This window comes from Myotis yumanensis, unplaced genomic scaffold, assembly GCF_028538775.1.
Source record: "Myotis yumanensis isolate MYYU_CA2020_CCGP unplaced genomic scaffold, mMyoYum1.0.hap1 SCAF_15, whole genome shotgun sequence".
In the NCBI taxonomy this organism is placed as follows: Eukaryota; Metazoa; Chordata; class Mammalia; order Chiroptera; family Vespertilionidae; genus Myotis; species Myotis yumanensis.
The window spans coordinates 53,090,763-53,109,929 of record NW_027223766.1 but is presented as its reverse complement, the minus strand read 5'-3'; the positions used below and the strand labels follow the sequence as shown (position 1 = coordinate 53,109,929).

General features: G+C 62.8%; 1 protein-coding gene across 1 annotated transcript in view; it reads left to right on the top strand.

Moving 5' to 3' along the window:
- LOC138993137 (maestro heat-like repeat family member 5) overlaps positions 1 to 19,167 on the top strand; it is a 33,611-nt gene that overhangs the window by 1,280 nt on the left and 13,164 nt on the right. The window contains 17 exon segments of the mRNA XM_070392247.1: positions 2,675 to 2,856; positions 3,901 to 4,046; positions 5,071 to 5,199; positions 6,712 to 6,871; positions 7,861 to 7,913; positions 9,410 to 9,517; positions 9,781 to 9,897; positions 10,533 to 10,652; positions 11,390 to 11,542; positions 11,678 to 11,800; positions 12,768 to 12,847; positions 13,712 to 13,847; positions 15,102 to 15,197; positions 15,716 to 15,820; positions 17,125 to 17,274; positions 17,558 to 17,640; positions 17,642 to 17,714. Coding sequence (XP_070248348.1) covers positions 2,675 to 2,856; positions 3,901 to 4,046; positions 5,071 to 5,199; positions 6,712 to 6,871; positions 7,861 to 7,913; positions 9,410 to 9,517; positions 9,781 to 9,897; positions 10,533 to 10,652; positions 11,390 to 11,542; positions 11,678 to 11,800; positions 12,768 to 12,847; positions 13,712 to 13,847; positions 15,102 to 15,197; positions 15,716 to 15,820; positions 17,125 to 17,274; positions 17,558 to 17,640; positions 17,642 to 17,714 — 2,014 coding nt within the window.

Below are 19,167 nucleotides of genomic sequence, written 5' to 3'. Positions count from 1 at the left end.
GCACCAGAGTTAAGTTAGGGTTTTTCAAAATGCTGACACGCCGAGCTCAGAAGGTTCCCATCACTGGCCTACGCTGTCGTTGCCCTCGGGTCGGCGCCTGGTGCGAGGGCTGAGCCGCGGTCAGTGTTTGTTAAGCGCCCTCCGCACTGGCCACGCAGGCGACCGGTGACCCGGCCACCTCACCAGCACGCGGCCTGTTCCGCTCCTCGGCCTCTCCCCGTTCCCGCTGGCGGCAGCGATACCCGCGGCGGCTTGACTGGGAAAAGAGGCCGAGCTCTCTGTGCGGGTGTGTTTGCCGACCGCCGGTCTCCGTGGGTGGGCCGTCTGTCCACTCTTCGGTCCGTATGTTGGCAGGTTGTTGGTGATCTTGTTTTGGGTTGTGATCTTCGTGTACCGGGCCCAGGCCTTTATCAGACATGTGATTGGCCAGTATTTCCTCCAGGTCCACCGCTGATCTTCTCGTTTGGTTGACAGGTGTCCTTCCCAAAGCAGAGATTCTTCATTCTGATGAAACCCAATTTTATGGTTTTTCTTCTTCTTTTATGGATAGTGCTTTTGGTGTCCATGTAAGAAATTTTTGTCTAAACCAAGATCATGAAGATTTCTCCCTATATTTTCTTCTAGACGTGTTAGAATGTCAGGTGTGACTTGTAGGTCTCTGGTCTATTTTTATTTAATTTTTGTACATAGTTGGAGGCAGGAGTCAGGGTTTTTTTCCCCATGTTTGTATCCAATAATGGCAACACCATGTGCTGGTCCTTTCTTAATTGAATGGCTTTGCACCTTCATCACAAATCAATCGGCCTTGTATGTATGCGTCTTTTCGTGGACTCTCTGTCTTGCTCTATTTATTTATATTTCTATGCTTTCGTCATAACATATCTTCTCTTCTACTACAGTTTTGTAATAAATCTTGAAATTAGTCGTGTTGTTCCTCCCATAGTGTTTTGGCCATCTCAGTTCCTTCACTTTTCCATATAAACTTTAGAAACGAATTGTCGGTTACTACCAAAAAAAATCCTCCTAGGGTTTTCATTGGAATTGTATTAAATATTTAGATAAATTTGGAGAAAATTGATATCTTAATAATATCAAGTCTTCCAACCCATGAACATGGTATGTCTCTTCTTAGGAAAGTCTTCTTCATGTCTTTCATCATTATTTGGTACTTTACAGTATGCAGATCTTGCCATTATTGATTAGTTGTATACCTGAATATTCTCATAATCTTTAGTGCTATTGTCTATGGTACCTTTTGTATTTCAATTCCCATTTCTTTATTGCTAGCTTATAGAACTATGACTGGTTTTTGCATACTGCCTTTACATTTGCAAATGTGATTAATTCACTTTTTTATTTTAGTAGCTTTTTTGTATGGGGAACCGCAGGAGGATTTGGGGTGACATGATCAGACCTGTTTCTCATGTGGTGTAATGAGTGGGTGATAAAATATTGCAAAACAAACTTTCTAATGTGCCGCTGCCCCACCTGCTCCTGATGCCCTCTGACCTCCCCCAGGACCCCACCCGGGATGTGAGGTGGCCAGGACAGTCTCCCATGGTCCTGGAAAGTCCCCAAGTTCGTGTGAGAGCTGGAGCCAGGGATGCCATATCCCAAACCCCCCATCCTACCAACTATGTCCCCCCAACACTGGCTGAGAAGTCAGGCCCTCTGGCAATGCTGCCAACTCAAGTGTCCCTGAGGCCCTAGCTGGTTTGGCTCAGGGGATAGAGTGTCAGCCTGGGTTTGATTCCTGGTCAGGGCACATGCCGGGTTGTAGGCTCGGTCCCCAGTGTGGGGTGAGCAGAAGGCAGCCGATCAATGATTCTCTCTCATCATTGATGCTCTTATCTCTCTCTCCCTCTCCCTTCCTCTCTGATATCCCATATAATAAAAGGCTAATATGCAAATCGACCAAACAGTGGAACGACCGGTCACTATGATGTGCACTGACCACCAGGGGGCAGACGCTCAATGCAGGAGCTGCGCCCTGGTGGTCAGTGCACTCCCACAGGGGGAGTGCTGCTCAGCCAGAAGCCAGGCTCACGGCTGGTGAGCACAGCGGCAGTGGCGGGAGCCTCTCCCACCTCTGCGGCAGTGCTAAGGATGTCTGACTGATAGCTTAGGCCAGGGGTCCTCAAACTTTTTAAACAGGGGGCCAGTTCACTGTCCCTCAGACCGTTGGAGGGCAAGACTATAGTTTAAAAAAAAACTATGAACAAATTCCTATGCACACTACACATATCTTATTTTGAAGTAAAAAAACAAATGTTTTTGGCGGGCCGCATGTGGCCCCCGGGCCGTAGTTTGAGGACCCCTGGCTTAGGCTCTTCAGGGAACAGGCCTAAGCCAGCAGTCAGACATCCCCCGAGGGTTCCCAGACTGCAAGAGGGCACAGGTCAGGCTGAGGGACCCCCTCCTCCAGTGCATGATTTTCGTGCACCAGGCCTCTAGTGTCTGTATATATACCTTTTTTAAAAGAGTGTCCCTGAGGCTACAAGGCTTGCACCCTCCTCCCAGGGCTTGGTCAGTCCACTGAACAGAAGGGTGGACGCCTGGAAGGGTGTGATCCAGCCTGACCCAGACCAAGGCACCCTCAGTGTCCCCCGCGCTCACACCCAGGAACACACAGGGCACCCAGGTGCCTATGCCCAGGAGCCCTTTTCCATTTCAGAATCTCCTCCTGCATCTCGGAATCCATGAAGGACCTGTCCTACCGAAGGGGCCCTCAGACCTCTGCCCACCAGGACAGACCAGCGCATCCCCCCACCATCTTCCTGTGCAAGTCCAACATCAGCCAGGCGGCCCTGGGGCCCCAGGCGCACAAGATGTTCTTGGAGAAAGCCTACAACGCAGGTGACCCCCGGCCCTGGGACTCGGTTCCGGCACTTTCCATTATGGCCCTCCACCCCAAGAGGTCCCGGGGATGAGGCCAGGGGAGTCCTCCCTCCAGGACACGGGGATGCCAGGGTGTGGACATTGCAGCTTTCAACAGAGAGCCCCACATGCCCTCCTTGGCCTCTTCCTGCCTCCTGAGCCCCCAGATGCCCCCCTCATGCCTCACCTCCTCTCCCCCGACACCTTTCACACCTTAGAGCCTCCGCTTAGGCCTGGCCTGCTCCCTGAAATGCTTTCCCCTCATTCAAGGGATGACGTGCCCTGATCCTTCTAAACAAGGTTAAATTGCCACCTCCTTTGGGAAGCCAGTCTTGATTGCCCCTCCATCTTCATCAGGGTGTATTGCCCCTGCCCTCTGTGTGCCCAGGGCCTTTTGTACAACCACCCCACCAAACCAACGTCCACTGATATTGGGCATGGCTCCCAGGGCTGGGCCCTGACTCCTCTGTGAGCCCCACACACAGCCCTACAACCACCCAGAGCGAACATCGTTGAATGTGAAATGACTGGGTGGAGGGTGAAGGGAGGGAGGGATGGAGGGATGGAGGGATGGAGGGATGGAGGGATGGATGGTGAGTTTATGGATGGATGGGTGGATGGATGATGGATGGATGGGTCAACGGGTGGGTGGATGGATATATTTATCAGTGGCTGGATTGGTGGGTGAGTATAAAGATGGACAGACAAGTGGATGGATAGATGTATTGATGAACAAACATAAGTATGAATGTATAGATGGATCAGTGGATAGGTGGGCGACAGATGAGTATGTAAATGGATGGACAGAAGGATGGTTGAATCGGTGACCAGGAGGGAATACGCGTGCATTCCTGCCCCTTCTGTCCTGAGCCCCAGAAGGACTGGCTGGACAGTCAGGAGGCCCAGGACATGGTCAGTGCTCCAGTCCTCACTCCCCGATCGCTCATTCCCCGCCCGCCCCGCCCGCCGGCCCCTGGGCCTCCCACAGCCCCTCCTCCCTCACACCTGCTGCCTGTGCCGTAGCCATCTGCTTCAAGATGCTCCGAGACCTGAACGGCTCAGACCCCATCCGCCTGAAGTACATCATCAAGAAGGTCCAGAGCATGGCGTACAAAGCCCCCAACCTGGTGCTGGAAACCATCCACGACTACTTTGCCGACAACCCTGAGGTGGGACTTGCTCAGGCCACTCCCGAAAGGCAGGGGAGCAGAGGGGAGGGTGGAGCCCAAGGCGGGCTCAACTCTTGGCTTCTCCATACAGCAGACACATGGTTTGGGGCAAGTCAGTCTCCTCCTGTCCAATGGGCTGAGGGGGGAGAGAGAAAAGTGGGCCAACAGGCGTTGACTGACCTGAGAACAATCTCATGATACAAATCTTATGATCCCCATAGATGAGGACACTGGGGCTTAGGGAAGGGAACTGATTTGCCTAAAGTCACAGAGCCATCAAGTGGCAGAGATGGGTGCGTGGATGATGGGTGGGTTAGTGGGTGGATGGCTGATGGGTGGGTTAGTGGGTGGATGATGGGTGGGTGGGTGGATGGATAGATGATGGGTGGGTGGGTGGATGGATAGATGATGGGTGGGTAGGTGGATGGATAGATGATGGGTGGATGGATAGATGATGGGTGGGTGGGTGGATGGATAGATGATGGGTGGGTAGGTGGATGGATAGATGATGGGTGGGTAGGTGGATGGATAGATGATGGGTGGGTGGGTGGATGGATGATGATGATGGGTGGGTGGGTGGGTGGGTGGGTGGATGGATGATGGGTGGGTGGATGGATATGGGTAGGTTAGTAGGTAGGTGGATGGATGGGTGAATAGATGGATGATAGATGAATGGATGATGAATGGGTGGATGGATGGATGGTTGGGTGGATGGTTGCTGGGGAAGATATGTGTGAGTGTTAATAAATGAGTAAATAAGTTAAGAAATAAATAAACTGGCTTTAGAGATGAAATTCCACTAGCAGTTCCCTAAGGATAGGGACAAGTTTTTATTCCTCTGTCTCTAGTTCAAGGCCTGCATACAGTAGGCGCTCACTAAGTGGATGTTGGACAAATGGCCCAGTGCATCCACTGGGGATCTTTCCCTTCGGGCCTCCTCCCTCCCCCTCCCCCTCCCCACACCATGTTCTCACTGGCGACTCCCAACTTGTCCCCGAGCCGCTGTCCACTCTGCCGCCCACAGATCTCCGACCGGCACAAGTTCCGGCTGTTCCACATTCTGGAGACCATCATCGGGGCCAGTGACTCCCTGGAGGAGACCTGGGCGCACGCCTTCATGAGACTGGCCCTGGAGAACATGACCAAGTCCACGGTGGGCATCCCCCGCCCCAGCCTCCGAGCCGGGCTGGGCCTCCACTGCCACCCCCGTCAGGGACCCCGTCTCCGGTCCCCACGCCTGCCTCCCCCCTTTCCTCTCACTGTGGAGATGCGTCCGCAGCAGCGTCTTGAGAAGGTTGCTGGGGAAGTGCAGCTGGAGGCCAAGCCTTTCCCTGAATCTGTCTCTGCACCGTGGCCTCCATGTTGGAGATGGTCTCCCTGCCCCCTGAGCGGCCTGGAGACTCCGGAGCCACCCCCAGCGTCGCTCCCCTACCTGCCGCCGCCTCCTCGCCCCTCACGCTCTGCGTTCCCAGGGGCCTGCCCCGCCCTGGGCTGCTTTTACCACTGGCTTCCAGGTCCCGAGTCCTGGTCTCTGGCCACTTGGCTCCTTTCCTTCTTTTTCTTTTTTGGTTTTGTTTTGTTTTTTTGGTTTTTGTTGTTGTTCTGTTAATCTTCACCCGAGGATATTTTCCCATTGATTTTTAGGGAGAGAGGAGGAGAGAGGGAAAGACAGAGAGAAACATCGATGTGAGAGAGACACATCGATGGGTTGCCTCTTGCACGCGCCCCGACCAGGGCCCGGGCGGGGAGGAGCCTGCAACAGAGGTCCGTGCCCTTGACCGGAATCGAACCCAGGACCCTTTGGTCCTCAGGCCGACGCTCTACCCACTGAGCCACACCGGCCAGGGCTCCTTGGCTCCTTTCTTTGTGGAAATGGCTCAGGTGCAACTGCGGTGACCACGCCTCCTGCGATGCCTGTCCTGGCTCCAGGACACCCACCCGGCACCCAGCACTCCCCCGAGGCACTTTCCGGGGCTCCCAACACTCATCTCGCCTCCCCTTTGCCATCTCCACCCTCCGCCCGCCCTGAGGATGTGCTGTTATCATCCAGCCTCCTACTGAGTTTCCCCTCTGTGCCTGCGCATCTTTAACTTCCAAGGGTCTTGGTTTGCTCTCGGCATGTTCCCCTCCCCACCGCGTGGTCCTCTCCCCACCGCGTGATCCTCTCCCCACCGCGTGGTCCTCTCCTATCTGCGTGGCCTGTGTCCTTCGGCCGCTGGTCTCTGGGCTTTATACGGTCTGTGATGGTGGCTTTTCTTGTCTCGTGCGTCCAAGGCCTACCCGGCGCGCTGGCTGCCAGGGGGTCAGGAGTCAGGGCTCTGAACACCCAGGCGGGCTGATGGGTTTGGGTCCATGTGGAGTAGGAGTGATCCCACTGCCCCCTGCGCCCATGTCACAGCTCCGTCTTCCCTCCTGGGCCGTCCAGGCTTCGCAGAGAAAACCTGGCCCTTGCCGGCCTGGGGCTGAGGCCGGGAGGCGTTGGGAGGGCCTGGCCGCCAGGCGACCACGCCTGCACGCCTGGGCCCACCTGCCCGCTCAGAAGCCTCCAGCCCTGGCTGGGCCTCCCGTGTGTGGGTGCGGAGGGCCTCGAGGCGCGGGAGACGGGACGATGCCCAGGCCCCTGTACGCGCCCACGCTCACCACTCGCCCCCCGCCCCGCCAGCAGGAGCTGGAGGAGGCGTACCAGGATGCGGCCAGCAACGTGCTGGTGGCCATCTGCAGGCACTCGTGGCGGGCGGTGGCCCAGCACCTGGAGGCCGAGGTCCTGACGGGCGTGTTCCCGCACCGCAGCCTCCTCTACGTGATGGGCGTCCTGACCTCTAAACGTAGGTCCTCCCGTGGGTCCTGAGGCCCAGGCCACCCTGTGCCCCGCCCTGGGCTGGGGAGGGTGGGCAGGTCACAGAGAGACACCCAGGAGGGGGCTGGGCCGCGAGCATGTTCGGGGCAGAGGGCAGTGGGCGGCGGCCCCAGCACCCCACAGGGGAGCCCTGTCCGGCTGTGCTGCCCACTCCGACCCGAAGCTGGGGCCTCGCTAGGATAAGGGCTCAGCTACGGCACAACAGCAACTGTTGACGGAGGACCTGCCATGTGCCAGGCTCCCTGCCATCAGGAGCTCATGGGGAGCAAGTGCCAACTCTCAACACGCACTCACTCACTCACTCACTCATTCACTCATTCATTCATTCATTCACAACCGTGGGCTGAGCTCACGACTGCCCGGCTGGCGAGGTCCTGGGCTGCCCTGGCGGCCACCAGGGAAGGCTTCCTGGAGGAGGCGGCCAAGTCTAAGCTGTGCCTTGAGGGGTGGGTAGGAGTTTGAGGAGGGAATTGGTTGGTGGCGTCAGCGAGGAGTTGGAGGCTGTAGGAGGACAGTGAGGCCTCAAAGGTCATGGGTGGGGGATGGACAGGCTGAGTGGAGGTCCCTGTGCCTGGGGTGACCGTGGACACCCCCAGGTCATTCCTGAAGCAGCCCCTCCCTCTGAGGCCCGCTTCCTGTCTCACAATGCCCCCCCCCCCCTCCACCAAGCCCTGTTCTCTCACCGTCACGGGACCCCAGCCATTTCAAAGGGCCGTGCTGGAGCGGCCCCTTCCTTCACCCTTGGGGCGCCTCGCGTGGCCCCCTGAGGTCACAGGGCAGAGCCAGCGGGGCCACAGCTCCAGCCCCGCTCTGGACCCCAAGCCCTAGCATGTCACAGCCCTCGGAGCTCCCCTCCCCCCGGATCCGAGGCAGGGCCGTCACCCTGACTCCGCCCGGGGTCCGAGGACACGGGGTCTGTGCGTCAGGCCCAGCCCCAGAGGCCCCTCTCTCCCACAGAGGAGCTCTTCAACCAGGAGGAGAAGGTGTGCTGGGAGGAGTGGCTGACCAAGGTAGGAAGGGGCCCGCCAGGCCTCTGCGGGGGCCGTGGGGGACGGGCACCTGCGCAGCCGCAGGGGGGCCAGGGCAAGGACTTGACCACTGTCATGGGCTGGTCCTTGGGGGACGTGGGGTTTGAACCTTGGCCCCCTAAGTGCCTGGCACAGGTGTCCAGCACATACAAGGCCTCCCGCCCATCTTGGGGGCTGGCCATGCCTGAGGGGCCGGAGGGTGCAGAGGCCCAGGTCGCAGCGGGGCAGGCAGGGAGCAGCCGGGTGGACTGAAGTCGCCGCAGCCCAGGTGTCCGCCCACCAGAGGGCCGCTGTGCCTGGGAGGAGGAGCTCCGGACGCCGGCCTGGCCGACCTGGGTTCCAGGTCAAGTTCAACCAATCACAGCCCGGCTGTGCGCCCGGCTGACCCACTTTGCCTCGGTTTCCTCATCTGTCACACGGGATGGAAGCACCTGGCTGTGGGGGTTGGAGGAAGGCCCCCCCGACTGGGCCTGCGAGGCGTCATTATTGTCACCACGGGCGGAGCGGCAGCGTCATCGAGGTCAAACGGGACCTGGAAGAAACGAGGCCACAGCAGTGGCGGCGGCGGCACAAGGCGTTACCGAGAGAGAAGACGGAACGCTCCCTCCGGTGGAGCGACTTAGACACCTAACGCCGGGTTGATCTCATGGGCCTCCCTCCCGGTGCAAACAGGCCCTTCGCCGGGACACAGTCACCCGGGGCCCGTGTCCGTTCCCCTCGCCTGAAGGCCCGAGAGCAAGCAGGGCCCGTTCTCTGGGCAGAACCTACGTGAAAGATCAACCGCAGAGACGGGCCCGGGGAACGGCGGAGGTTCGGAAAGCAGCCGGCACCCTCGCACGTGGCCCGGGATGAGCTCCTTGCTGGGCTGGCCGAGAAAGTGAAAGCCACACAACACCAGCGTCGGAGAAGCCGCAGGAGCCACGCGCCTTCACACAGGAGACGGCAAGGATGGCACAGGCTCCAGCGAGAGGCCGTTGGACGGGACACAGGGACCCGGCCGGCCCAGGGAGCACGGGGAGTCTCAGCCGTGCCGTGTCGGGAACCAGAGTCACGGCCACACGCCTGCCCACCAGGAAATAGACTCAGTGACTCCCTGGTTAGTCCGTCACGGTTAAGGGAGAAAGAACCCAATTCTGCACATTTTTTAAATATGTTTTTATTGATTTCAGAGAGGAAGGGAGAGGGAGAGAGAGAGAGAAACAGAATCATTGATGAGACAGAATCATGGATCGGCTGCCTCCTGCACGCCCCCTACTAGGGATCGAGCCCACAACCCAGGCATGTGCCCTTGACCGGAATCGAACCCGGGACCCTTCAGTCCACGGTCCGATGCTCTATCCACTGAGCCACCCAGCCAGGCCCCAATTCCATACGCTCTCAGGAGAGGGAAGGGGCGAGAGGACGGTGGGTCAGGCCCGAGGCGCCGGGGTGGCCCAGCTCAAGGGAGGCCCCAGCCCCGCCACCCCATCTGCTCGCAGGTGGCCTTCAAGTCGGCCCAGTTCCTGAAGGTGGACGTGTGGTCCAAGGAGCTGCTGTGGGTGCTCACCAGGCCTGACCGGACCCTCCAGGAGCAGGCCCCTGAGAAGGTGGGCCCCGCCCCGCCTGCCCTGCGCAGCCCCGCTGCCTGTCCATGGGATGCACGGCTGTCGTGAGGCCCCGGCCCTGGAGGGAAACGGGGGGACCACAGGGGTGGAGGGCACGAGGGAGGAGGGGGGGCTGAGGGGCAGGACTGCAGGCCGCACCCCGAAGCCCCACTACCAGGCAGGTGGATGGTCCACAGAGGGTGGCACAGGAGCCCGGGCGGCCGCCAGGCGGACAGGGATGGACAGGAAGCTGAACCCTCCCCCAGGCCTTCCTGTTCATCTTCTACGGGCTCATCCTTCAAGCCGAGGACGACAGCACCAGGGTCAGGACGCACCTGGGCGCCCTCCTGGGGACGTCCCACCAGTGGCCGAAGCAGAGGGAGGTGAGCACCCAGCTCTCAGCCGGCCACTGGCTGAGCCCGACCCTGGTCACCCTGACCCTGACCCTGGTCACCCTGACCCTGACCCTGACCCTGGTCACCTGACCCTGACCCTGGTCACACCTGAGCCTGACCCTGGTAACAGGCTGAGCCCTGACCCTGGTCACCTGACCCTGACCCTGGTCACACCCTGAGCCTGACCCTGGTAACAGGCTGAGCCCTGACCCTGGTCACACTGACCCTGACCCTGGTCACACTGAGCCCCGCCCCGTCACAGACTGAGCCCATCACACTTGGGTCCTCATTCTCCGCTCACACCTGGCTCCTGGCCCCTGTTCTCACCTCTGGCTCATGTCGGCTCACAGCTGGGGCGGGGGGGGGGTGGGGGGGGGCGCGGGATTACCCGCCTCCAGGGAGTTGCCTCTGCCTCCTGCCTCCCTACCCCACTCCAGACCCCATAAGAGAAACCCCGACGGGGCTGGGCTCAGAGATGCAAGTCCTAAGGGTGTGCGGGGGTGGGAGGTGGCTGTCTGTGACCTCAGACAAGGCCCCTCCCTTTCTGGGCCTCACTTTCCACACCCCCGTGAGGGGCCAGCCTGGTCCTGGGCTCCACGTGGTGACCTGTCCCCACCCCCCAGGGCATCGCCCTCACGGTGGGGCTGACGGCGGTCCGCCACCTGGAACACGTGTGGGCCGCCCTGGAGCAGTTTGGCCGCAGCTCGCCCATCAAGTGCAGCCTGCACAGCTTCTCCCCGAAGGTACCGGCTCGGGTCGCGGGGCCTGGGCAAGGGCCTGGGACCTCGGGCCCCGCCCTCCGGGAAGCCCTGAGCTCCCACAACCCCCTGGGGCGAGTCAGGGGCACCAGCTCTGAACCGCGTGTCCTGGCCTCCAGTTCAGTTCAGACCAGCCGCTAAGCCAGTGACGGCGAACCTATGACACGCGTGCCAGAGGTGACACGCGAACTCATTTTTTTGGTTGATTTTTCTTTGTTAAATGACATTTAAATATAGAAAATAAATATCAAAAATATAAGTCTTTGTTTTACTATGGTTGCAAATATCAAAAAATTTCTATATGTGACACGGCACCAGAGTTAAGTTAGGGTTTTTCAAAATGCTGACACGCCAAGCTCAGAAGGTTCGCCATCACTGGACTAAGCCCCCCTATGGTGGGACCCCCGTGCCTCAGTTTCCCCTCTTGAAGGGAGGTGCTGGGAGGCGCTGGGTGACAGCCCCCGTGGCTGCGGTGGGCACTGTGCGTTTGGTAGTAGCTCTTGGGCCTGGGCCTGGCCCGAAACAGGAGACAAGGGCCAGAGGTCATGAGCCCGGGGAGACGGACGGAGCCACCCCCGTCCGCACTGCACCGCAGATAACTCCCCGGGGCAGAGCCTTTGCTCCCTATTTTCCTGCCGAGGTAAACTGAGGCCCGCCCCCAGTGCACTGCTAGGGCCCGGGAACCTCCCGACGCTGCTCCCCCTCCGCCCCCCCCCCCACAGGGCCAGTCGTCGGAGGACCTGCGGTGGAAGTGGGCCAGCAGCACCATCCTCCTGGCCTACGGGCAGATGGCGGTCAAGGCCAAGGCCCACATCCTGCCGTGGGTGGACAACATCTTGTCTCGGATGATCTTCTTCTTCCGCTACAGCTCCTGGGTAGGTCCAGCGCCCGGGCCACCGCCGCCCCCCGCCCCCGCCCCAGCGCCTGCTGCCCCGCGTGACGGAGGCTCTCCCTCTCTCCTGCCCTCCCCTCGCCCCCTCCCCCGGCTCCCGGCCTGACCCGCACGCCAGGACGAGACCCTGAAGCAGAGCTTCCTCACCGCCATCCTCATGCTGGTGGGCGCCGTCAGCCGCAACGGGGACGCCCACAGCTACCAGTTCTCCCAGATCCCTGAGCTCTCCGAGTGTCTGATGGTGAGCGCCAGGCCTGGGGGGGCAGGGAGGGTGCCCTCCCAGTCAGACCAGCTGGGCTCCTGCTAAGAGGCACCGCTGAGGGAGGGCTGGGTAAAGCCTGCACAAGCCCCTCTCCAGCTTTCCCACCTGGAGGCACGTCCATGCCCCCTCTCCCCTCGGTCCTTCCCGGGACCCTGAGCTGGCCAGGTGCGTGCCCTCCCCGCTCCCACCCCCCCACCCCCCGCACAGGGGACGCTGCTGAGGCCCAGACAGGCCAGCCCCGTTCGTCCTGCTTACACCGACCCACATGAAAGCAGTCATTCCTATAGAGCAGTGGTTCTCAACCTTGGCTGCACAGTAGAATCACCTGGGAATCTTTTTAAAATCCTGATTTCTGGGCCTCATCCTCTGGAAATTCTGTTTCTTTGTAATGGGGTGAGGCCACAACATCAGTAACAAAGAAACAGAATTTCTGGAGGACGAGGCCCAGAAATCAGGATTTTAAAAAGATTCCCAGGTGATTCTAATGTGCAGCCGAGGTTGAGAACCACTGATCTAGAGTGTGGGCTCAGAACACAGGTTGTGAGGACACACACGCACACACACACACACACACACACACACGTGTGGACAATGACGGGAGTGATAATGGCAGCGTTTCCTATTGGCTGAGCGCCTTTCTTCACGCAAAACACGTGGGCAGCAGAGCCCCGGCACCTGGGAATAAACTCGGCTCTGAGCAGCTGGGGGACTTGCCCGAGGCCGGGCAGCTGCTCCGTGGGCTGCCAGCACCAGGCAGGGCCTCTCTGACCTGAAGTCCGTGTTCTCGTCCTCTAAGGGGGGCAGGTCAGCCTGCAGGGGGGAGGAGCTGGAGCACCCTCCTGGGTCACACGCGTGCCGGCACTGAGGTCTCAGGAAGAGATCAGACTTGGGGTCAGGACGGGGTCGGCCCGGGCGTGCGTGACAGCCTGTGCCGGGGCCTTCGCAGGTTTTGATGGAGAAGGAGCCCAAGGACACGCTGTGCACGTCGACCCGCCAGCAGACCATCCACATCATCAGCAGCCTCTGGTAGCCCCCCGCGCACGCGGGGAGGGGCCGGAAGCCAGAGCCCCGCCGGGAGGGGCCAGGGTGGCCAGGGTGGCTGAGGATGGGCACCCCCACAGAGACCAGAGCGGCGGGCCCTGGGCACAGGGTCAGAGCTGTCACTCGCACAAGGTCCCAGCCACGGCCGAGTCCAGAGCGGGTCCCAGCCGTTGGAAAAGAAACTGCAAAGGGAAACTGAGTCCAGACTCCAGCCAACACCTCAGGGAGGGAGGGAGGGAGGGTCCGGGATCCAGCACAGGGAGAGGTTCTGACTTAGCCGTCCGCCTGCAGCAGGACGAGGGGGCCCTGGCCAGGACAGGGTGTCTGACTAGGACGCGGGGGCTGGGGGGCTCTGTGCTGCGTGCTCTCCGACAGCAGGGGACCCAGCAGGCAGCAGCCAGGCACCCTGCGGGCCCACCCGCACCTGGCAGGTGGCAGGTGGCAGGGAGGTGGGCGGGCCTTCCCCAGAGCGCAGACCAGGCTCAAATCCCAGCGGCGCAGCCAGGGCGGGGAGATACCAGGCCGCCCTGTAAAAGGTGGCAGGGCCGCAGGGCTTGCCCAGTCCCTGCTCCCAGCAGGGCCGGTGAGTCCCTCACAGCCCCTGTGGGCGTCACCTGCACAGGGACCTGCCACAGGACTCGGGGAAGGCTGGGGGGCCCGTCTGTCTCCGGGCAAAGCCGAAAGGCCGGAGGGGAGGGGATGCCTCAGTCCGGGGGGGGGCGGGGGGGGGGGGGCAGGGAGTGGGGAGGGGAGGCGCTGCTCCGGGTTGCAGGCTCCTGGCTATGCTGGCAGATGCCCCTTCCCATCCCAGCCCCGCGCCCTCCCTCACCACCTCTGTCCTCCGCACAGTAAGCTGAGGCCGCCCCTGAACCTGGAGAAGAAGTCGCGGCTCCTGACCGTCTGCCTGCGCAGCGTGCTGGCCCTGCCGCTGCTGGACGTGCTGGAGAAACACACCTGCCTCTTCCTGGAGCCGCCCAACATCCAGGTGCGCCCGGCGCCCGCCGCCTCTCCGAGGGGCCCGGGCAGGGGTCCGCCTCTCCCAGGGGCCCGGGCAGGGGTCCGGCTCTCCCAGGGGCCCGGGCAGAGGTCCGGCTCTCCGAGGGGCCCGGGCAGGGGTCCGCCTCTCCCAGGGGCCCGGGCAGGGGTCCGGCTCTCCGAGGGGCCCGGGCAGGGGTCCGGCTCTCCCAGGGGCCCGGGCAGGGGTCCAGCTCTCCCAGGGGCCCGGGCAGGGGTCCGCCTCTCCCAGGGGCCCGGGCAGGGGTCCGGCTCTCCGAGGGGCCCGGGCAGGGGTCCGGCTCTCCCAGGGGCCCGGGCAGAGGTCCGGCTCTCCGAGGGGCCCGGGCAGGGGTCCGCCTCTCCCAGGGGCCCGGGCAGGGGTCCGGCTCTCCGAGGGGCCCGGGCAGGGGTCCGGCTCTCCGAGGGGCCCAGGCAGAGGTCCGGCTCTCCGAGGGGCCCGGGCAGGGGTCCGGCTCTCCGAGGGGCCCGGGCAGGGGTCCGGCTCTCCGAGGGGCCCGGGCAGAGGTCCGGCTCTCCGAGGGGCCCGGGCAGGGGTCCGGCTCTCCGAGGGGCCCGGGCAGGGGTCCACCTCTCCCAGGGGCCCGGGCAGGGGTCCGGCTCTCCGAGGGGCCCAGGCAGGGGTCCGGCTCTGCCTGCTGCTCGTGCCTTGGAAGGGCGCTCGTGCTAACTGAGCCCCTGCTACTCCCAGGCCTGGGAGCTCCCCAGGGACCCAGGGAGGTGGCGGCTCTGCCCCTCCAGGCTCCGACGGAGGGTGGACTGCGCCGGTCCTGCGGCCCCTCCCCCCTGAGCACACCCTGGCGAACCAAGCCGTAAAGAGTGGGGGCCTGTGTGGGGGACCCAAGAATTGGAACCAGATGCAGACTTGCCAGGACCCCTGCAAAGTGGAAATGCAGGGCTCTAAGCATTCCAGGACAGCGATGGCAGCGCAGTGGGGGGCACCCGCAGGCCTGCCGAGGCCGGGCCTCTGCTGCCCTCCGGCGGAGCCAGCGCTGCGGGAAAGGAACTTGCCTCGGCCACTGGGAAGCCTGTGCCCTGGGGCCGGCCAGACCGCCCTCCTGCCCAGCCCCACCATCTGCCAAGTAGGGTGGGCAGCCGGCCGGGGGTCTGCAGGAAGCGGGCACCGCTAGCACTGAGAGGCCAAAAGCACGCCGCCCCGCGCAGGCCTCCGCCTCCAGCCGCCCACCGGGCGTGGTGCCACCTGGCGGTGTATCGTCCCACACAGAACCTCTACAACCAGACTGCGGAGGCGCTGGACCAGATGATGCAGACCTTCATCACCCAGAACCCCACGGCGGAGGAGCTGCACTTCCTGCTGTCGGTGAGGTGGGGGGCGCTGTGCGGGGCGGGCACCGGCAGGGCTGGGTCCGAGGGTGAGCCAGGAGGATGGCCCAGAGGAGACGAGGTGGACCGTCACCTGAGCCTGGCTCATAAACCTGCTCCTTGCCGGGGGGCGGGGCCTGAGCCGCGGTGGGCGGAGCCTGAGCCTGGCAACTAGGACAGTTCATTGCCAGGGGGCAGGGCCTGAGCCGCGGTGGGCGGGGTAGGAAATGAGGGCGTGGCCTTGCTGTGGTGGGCGGGGCCTGCGGCAGGGCAGAGCCTGAGCCTGGCTTATAGAACAGTTCCCTGCCAGGGGGCGGGGTCTGAGCCACAGTGGGCGGAGCCTGCGCCTCGCAAATAGGACAGTTCCTTGCCAGGGGGCAGGGCCTGAGCCGCGGTGGGCGGAGTAGGAAATGAGGGCGTGGCCTTGCTATGGTGGGCGGGGCCTGCGGCAGGGCAGAGCCTGGCCGGAGTTGGGTCCCGGGCTGCAGCACCCTGCCTTGCCCGCCCCAACCACAGCATCTGTATGTGTGGCTGGCGTCGGAGAAGGCGCACGAGCGGCAGCGGGCTGTGAAGAGCTGCATGAGCCTCCTCAGATTCCTGAGCAATAACCTCTACCTGGACGTGAGTACCCGGGCCCACACCCCATGCCCCGCGCCCCACCGCCTCTGCCGTCCCAGCCAAACCGGCCCCTCCCAGAGCCTGCCAGAGCTCTCAGGGTTCAAGGTCCCTGTGCCCTGCCACCCACACGGGGTGGGTCCCTGAGTGCCCTGGGGTGGCCAGGGAGTCCCCCTCTTTTCATAGGAGAAAGCAGGCTTGGGGGGGATTAAGGACTCTGAAGTCCGCCTGGCTGCGCCCTGACCCTTGACCCAGGAGGCTGGGCTCGGGTCCAAGCCCCTGGAAGCCCCACCCTGAGTTGAGTTTCTTCCCCGGAGGGACACAGCGGGGATGGGATGGAGTGGGGGCCGCTAAGGGCTCCTAAGGTGTGCGGCCTGCCCCGACGAGGCTTAGCAGTTACTGCCCGGGGCACCCCCATCCCACGCCCTCCGTCCCTCACGACCCCCATCGGTTCCTGGGTCCCAGCTGAACCCCCATCTGTGGCGCTGGCCCCTGGGTTGAATGGACAGCAGCCTGTGTTCAGGGAGCGAGTTGTACTTGGTCTATCAGCCAAAATCAGCACTAACTCCTTAGGGAGCCTCGCGGGGAGATAAGGAAATTAGTTCCTGGGCCTGATGCCTGGAGGGCGCCTTCTCGGGAAGGCGGGGCTCTGGGCCTGGCCTTGGGGAGCAGGGTGGGCTCTGCCGGGAGCTCAGTGCGCGGACTCCGCCAGCTCCCCACGCGGAGGAGGAGGACCCCTCCAGATGGGTTCAAAGTGGCTTCAATTTACTCGAAATCAGTTTCCACAGCACAGACGAGGGTGAGGCGAGCTCGCCTGGGGCGCAACACTCTGGGGGCGCAACACTCTGGGGGCGCAACACTCTGGGGGCGCAACACTCTGGGGGCGCAACACTCTGGGGGCGCAACACTCTGGGGGGGGCAAAACACTGCAGCCAAGACCAGTACCATGTAAACCGATGTTTTAACCGACCACCTCCGCACACGGTGGCCCGGCTGCCTGAGACCCAGGTCTGGGGTTCGGGTGAGACCAGGGAGGCGCCCTCAGGGGGCGGACAGTCCCTCCTGTCTTTGTTTACGGTTTTGAAGCTTATTTCCGGATGGGGTTTTCCTGGTCATGCTGATTTTTCTAAATAGCGCGTGAAATGTGATTTCTCTTGCTTCCTGTGTGTGTGGGCCACCCCTTAAAGTTCACCCCAGCTGAGTCCCAGCCCGGCCACATGCCTGGAGGCGCCCGACCCTGGTGCTGGGGTGAGGGCGGGGCGGGGGGTTCCGTGGGCGGGTTCTGCCATCGGTCCCCACTCTCCCCGCAGCCGAAAGAGGACTTCAAGCGGCTCGGGCAGCTGGTGGGCATGCTGGGGATTCTGTGCCAGGACCCTGACCAGGCCGCCCAGCACTCCAGCCTGGAGGGCCTGGCCCACCTCCACCAGCTCCTGGTCCACCAGAGAGGTGAGCTCCCGCCGGCCAGCACCGCGGGCCACCTCACCATGGGGCCCACGGCCACCTCGCCACGCCTCTGCTGATGCCACACCCCTGAACTCAGCTCCCCCCAGCCTGCCCCAAACCTACCTCTAACCCCACAGAGGCCCCCAGAACCTCTCTGAGCCCCATCCCCAAACTTGGACCCCGCCCTGACCCTGCCTACCAGCGACCCTAACCCCTGCCTGTCCCAGCCTAGTCCCCAAGCCCACCCTTTCCCGGCGCTCACCCCCGCCCACTGCCCCCCGGCCTGCAGGGGCTGCGCAGGTGAAGGAGCCGGTCCCCAAGAAGCTGGCCCCCGCCGGCCAGGACGAGGCCCTGCTCTGGAGCAGCGGAGACCAGAAGGCCGCGCCCCCCCGTGCCCCGGGCGGTGGTGTTCCCGAAGGACCAGCTCTTCCAGCTGAGCAGCCACCAAGTCACCAAGGTCAAGGCCCTGAGAATCGTGGGCAGGTCCGGGTGGGGGGCCGTGGCCATGCTCTCCTCCCACCCCCACTGTCGACCCCTCTGAGGAGGTTCCGGTTCTGGCTGCTGGTGTGGCCTGGCTGGACCCAGGGGTCAGCACCTGGGCCAGGGCATGAGTATTAAACCTAGGCCAGGATCTCATCTGCGTCTCTGGTGGTTAACTGAGAGCTGTGGGGGAGCCTTGGCCGCTGGCCTGGCCGGGGGGACAGGGACGGGGGGGTGTGGAGGGAGGAGCTGGGCGCGGACACTGGGGTCCCAGCTCCTTCTCTCACTGCTTCCGCCTTGGACAAGCCCCTCCTCTCTGAGCCTCAGTCTTCCTCCGTGAAATGGGCGGAGTGGTGTCGGTGGCACCTCAGCCTCCATGAGCGCCAACAAATGGTGCCCACGGGGCGGCTGGCAGGGGAGGTGTTCCCTGAGGCGCCCCACGACCTCCTTCCCTCGGTGGCTGGGCCCCGCAGGCACGCACCGGGCAGGAGCAGGCCCGCCCTCCTCATCTTCGCAGGCGCCTTTCTTAGCCTCCGAAAGGCCCGCCTGCTCCTCCGAAGCCAGTCCTGTCTCCCCGCCCTGCCGCCTGCTGTCCCTTGGCCAGACCCTCCGAGGCCAATGGCTGGGAGGAGGCGTGTGCGCCCACATCCCTCTCGCCACCGTGAGACCCGTGTCTTTGTGACACTTCGCACCTGATTTGAGCTGCAGTCCCACCTGCAGATGCGCAGGGCCGAGCCGGGCGTGTCTGGGCTGGCGTGGACGGGTGCTGCGTGGAGCCTGGTGTTCTGAGTGAGCCGTCGTGGTGTGTCTGACACGCGACCTCGGCTCGCCCGTTCTTGGTGTTGAGCTCGTGGCTCGTGAAGACCCTGAGCTCAGTGTGCTGGCCAGGCTGCCCGTTAGGCCGTGTGCGCCCCGCCCCGACGCCGGGCTCAGCAGGGCCTGGTGGGAGAGCAGCCTCCAGTACACAGCCGCTCGGTTGAACCGAATGCTGAGGAAGCGGTCAGGGCCCCGTGGGTTCTGAGTCTGGTCCTGGCTGATCCCAGAGCCCAGCGTTCTGCAGCACCGCGAGCTGTCAGTGAGGCCGTCGGAAGTTCCATGTGGAAGACCTAAAGCCCTGAGGTCCAGGGCCAGAGCGGAAAAGCCTGGGTTGGCTTCCGTTGATGCCCAATAGCCTGGGCCGGGGGCAGAGGTGGAGCAGGAAGGGAGGGGAGCAGTGGGGCCCGTGGGGAAGGGCCCGGAGCACCAGGCCCTCAGGTGGACGAGCTACCAGGACTGGGCAGGGGCGGCCTCCCACTCTGACCTGTCCCTGAACACGGAGCGGGTGCTCAGCTCTGGCTCTGCCTTGGACAGTGACAGTGACAGACAGGAGCACAGAGGGAGAGGTGGGGGGTCTGCTAATCCAGGGATGGTAAGTCGTTTGGAGAACAGGC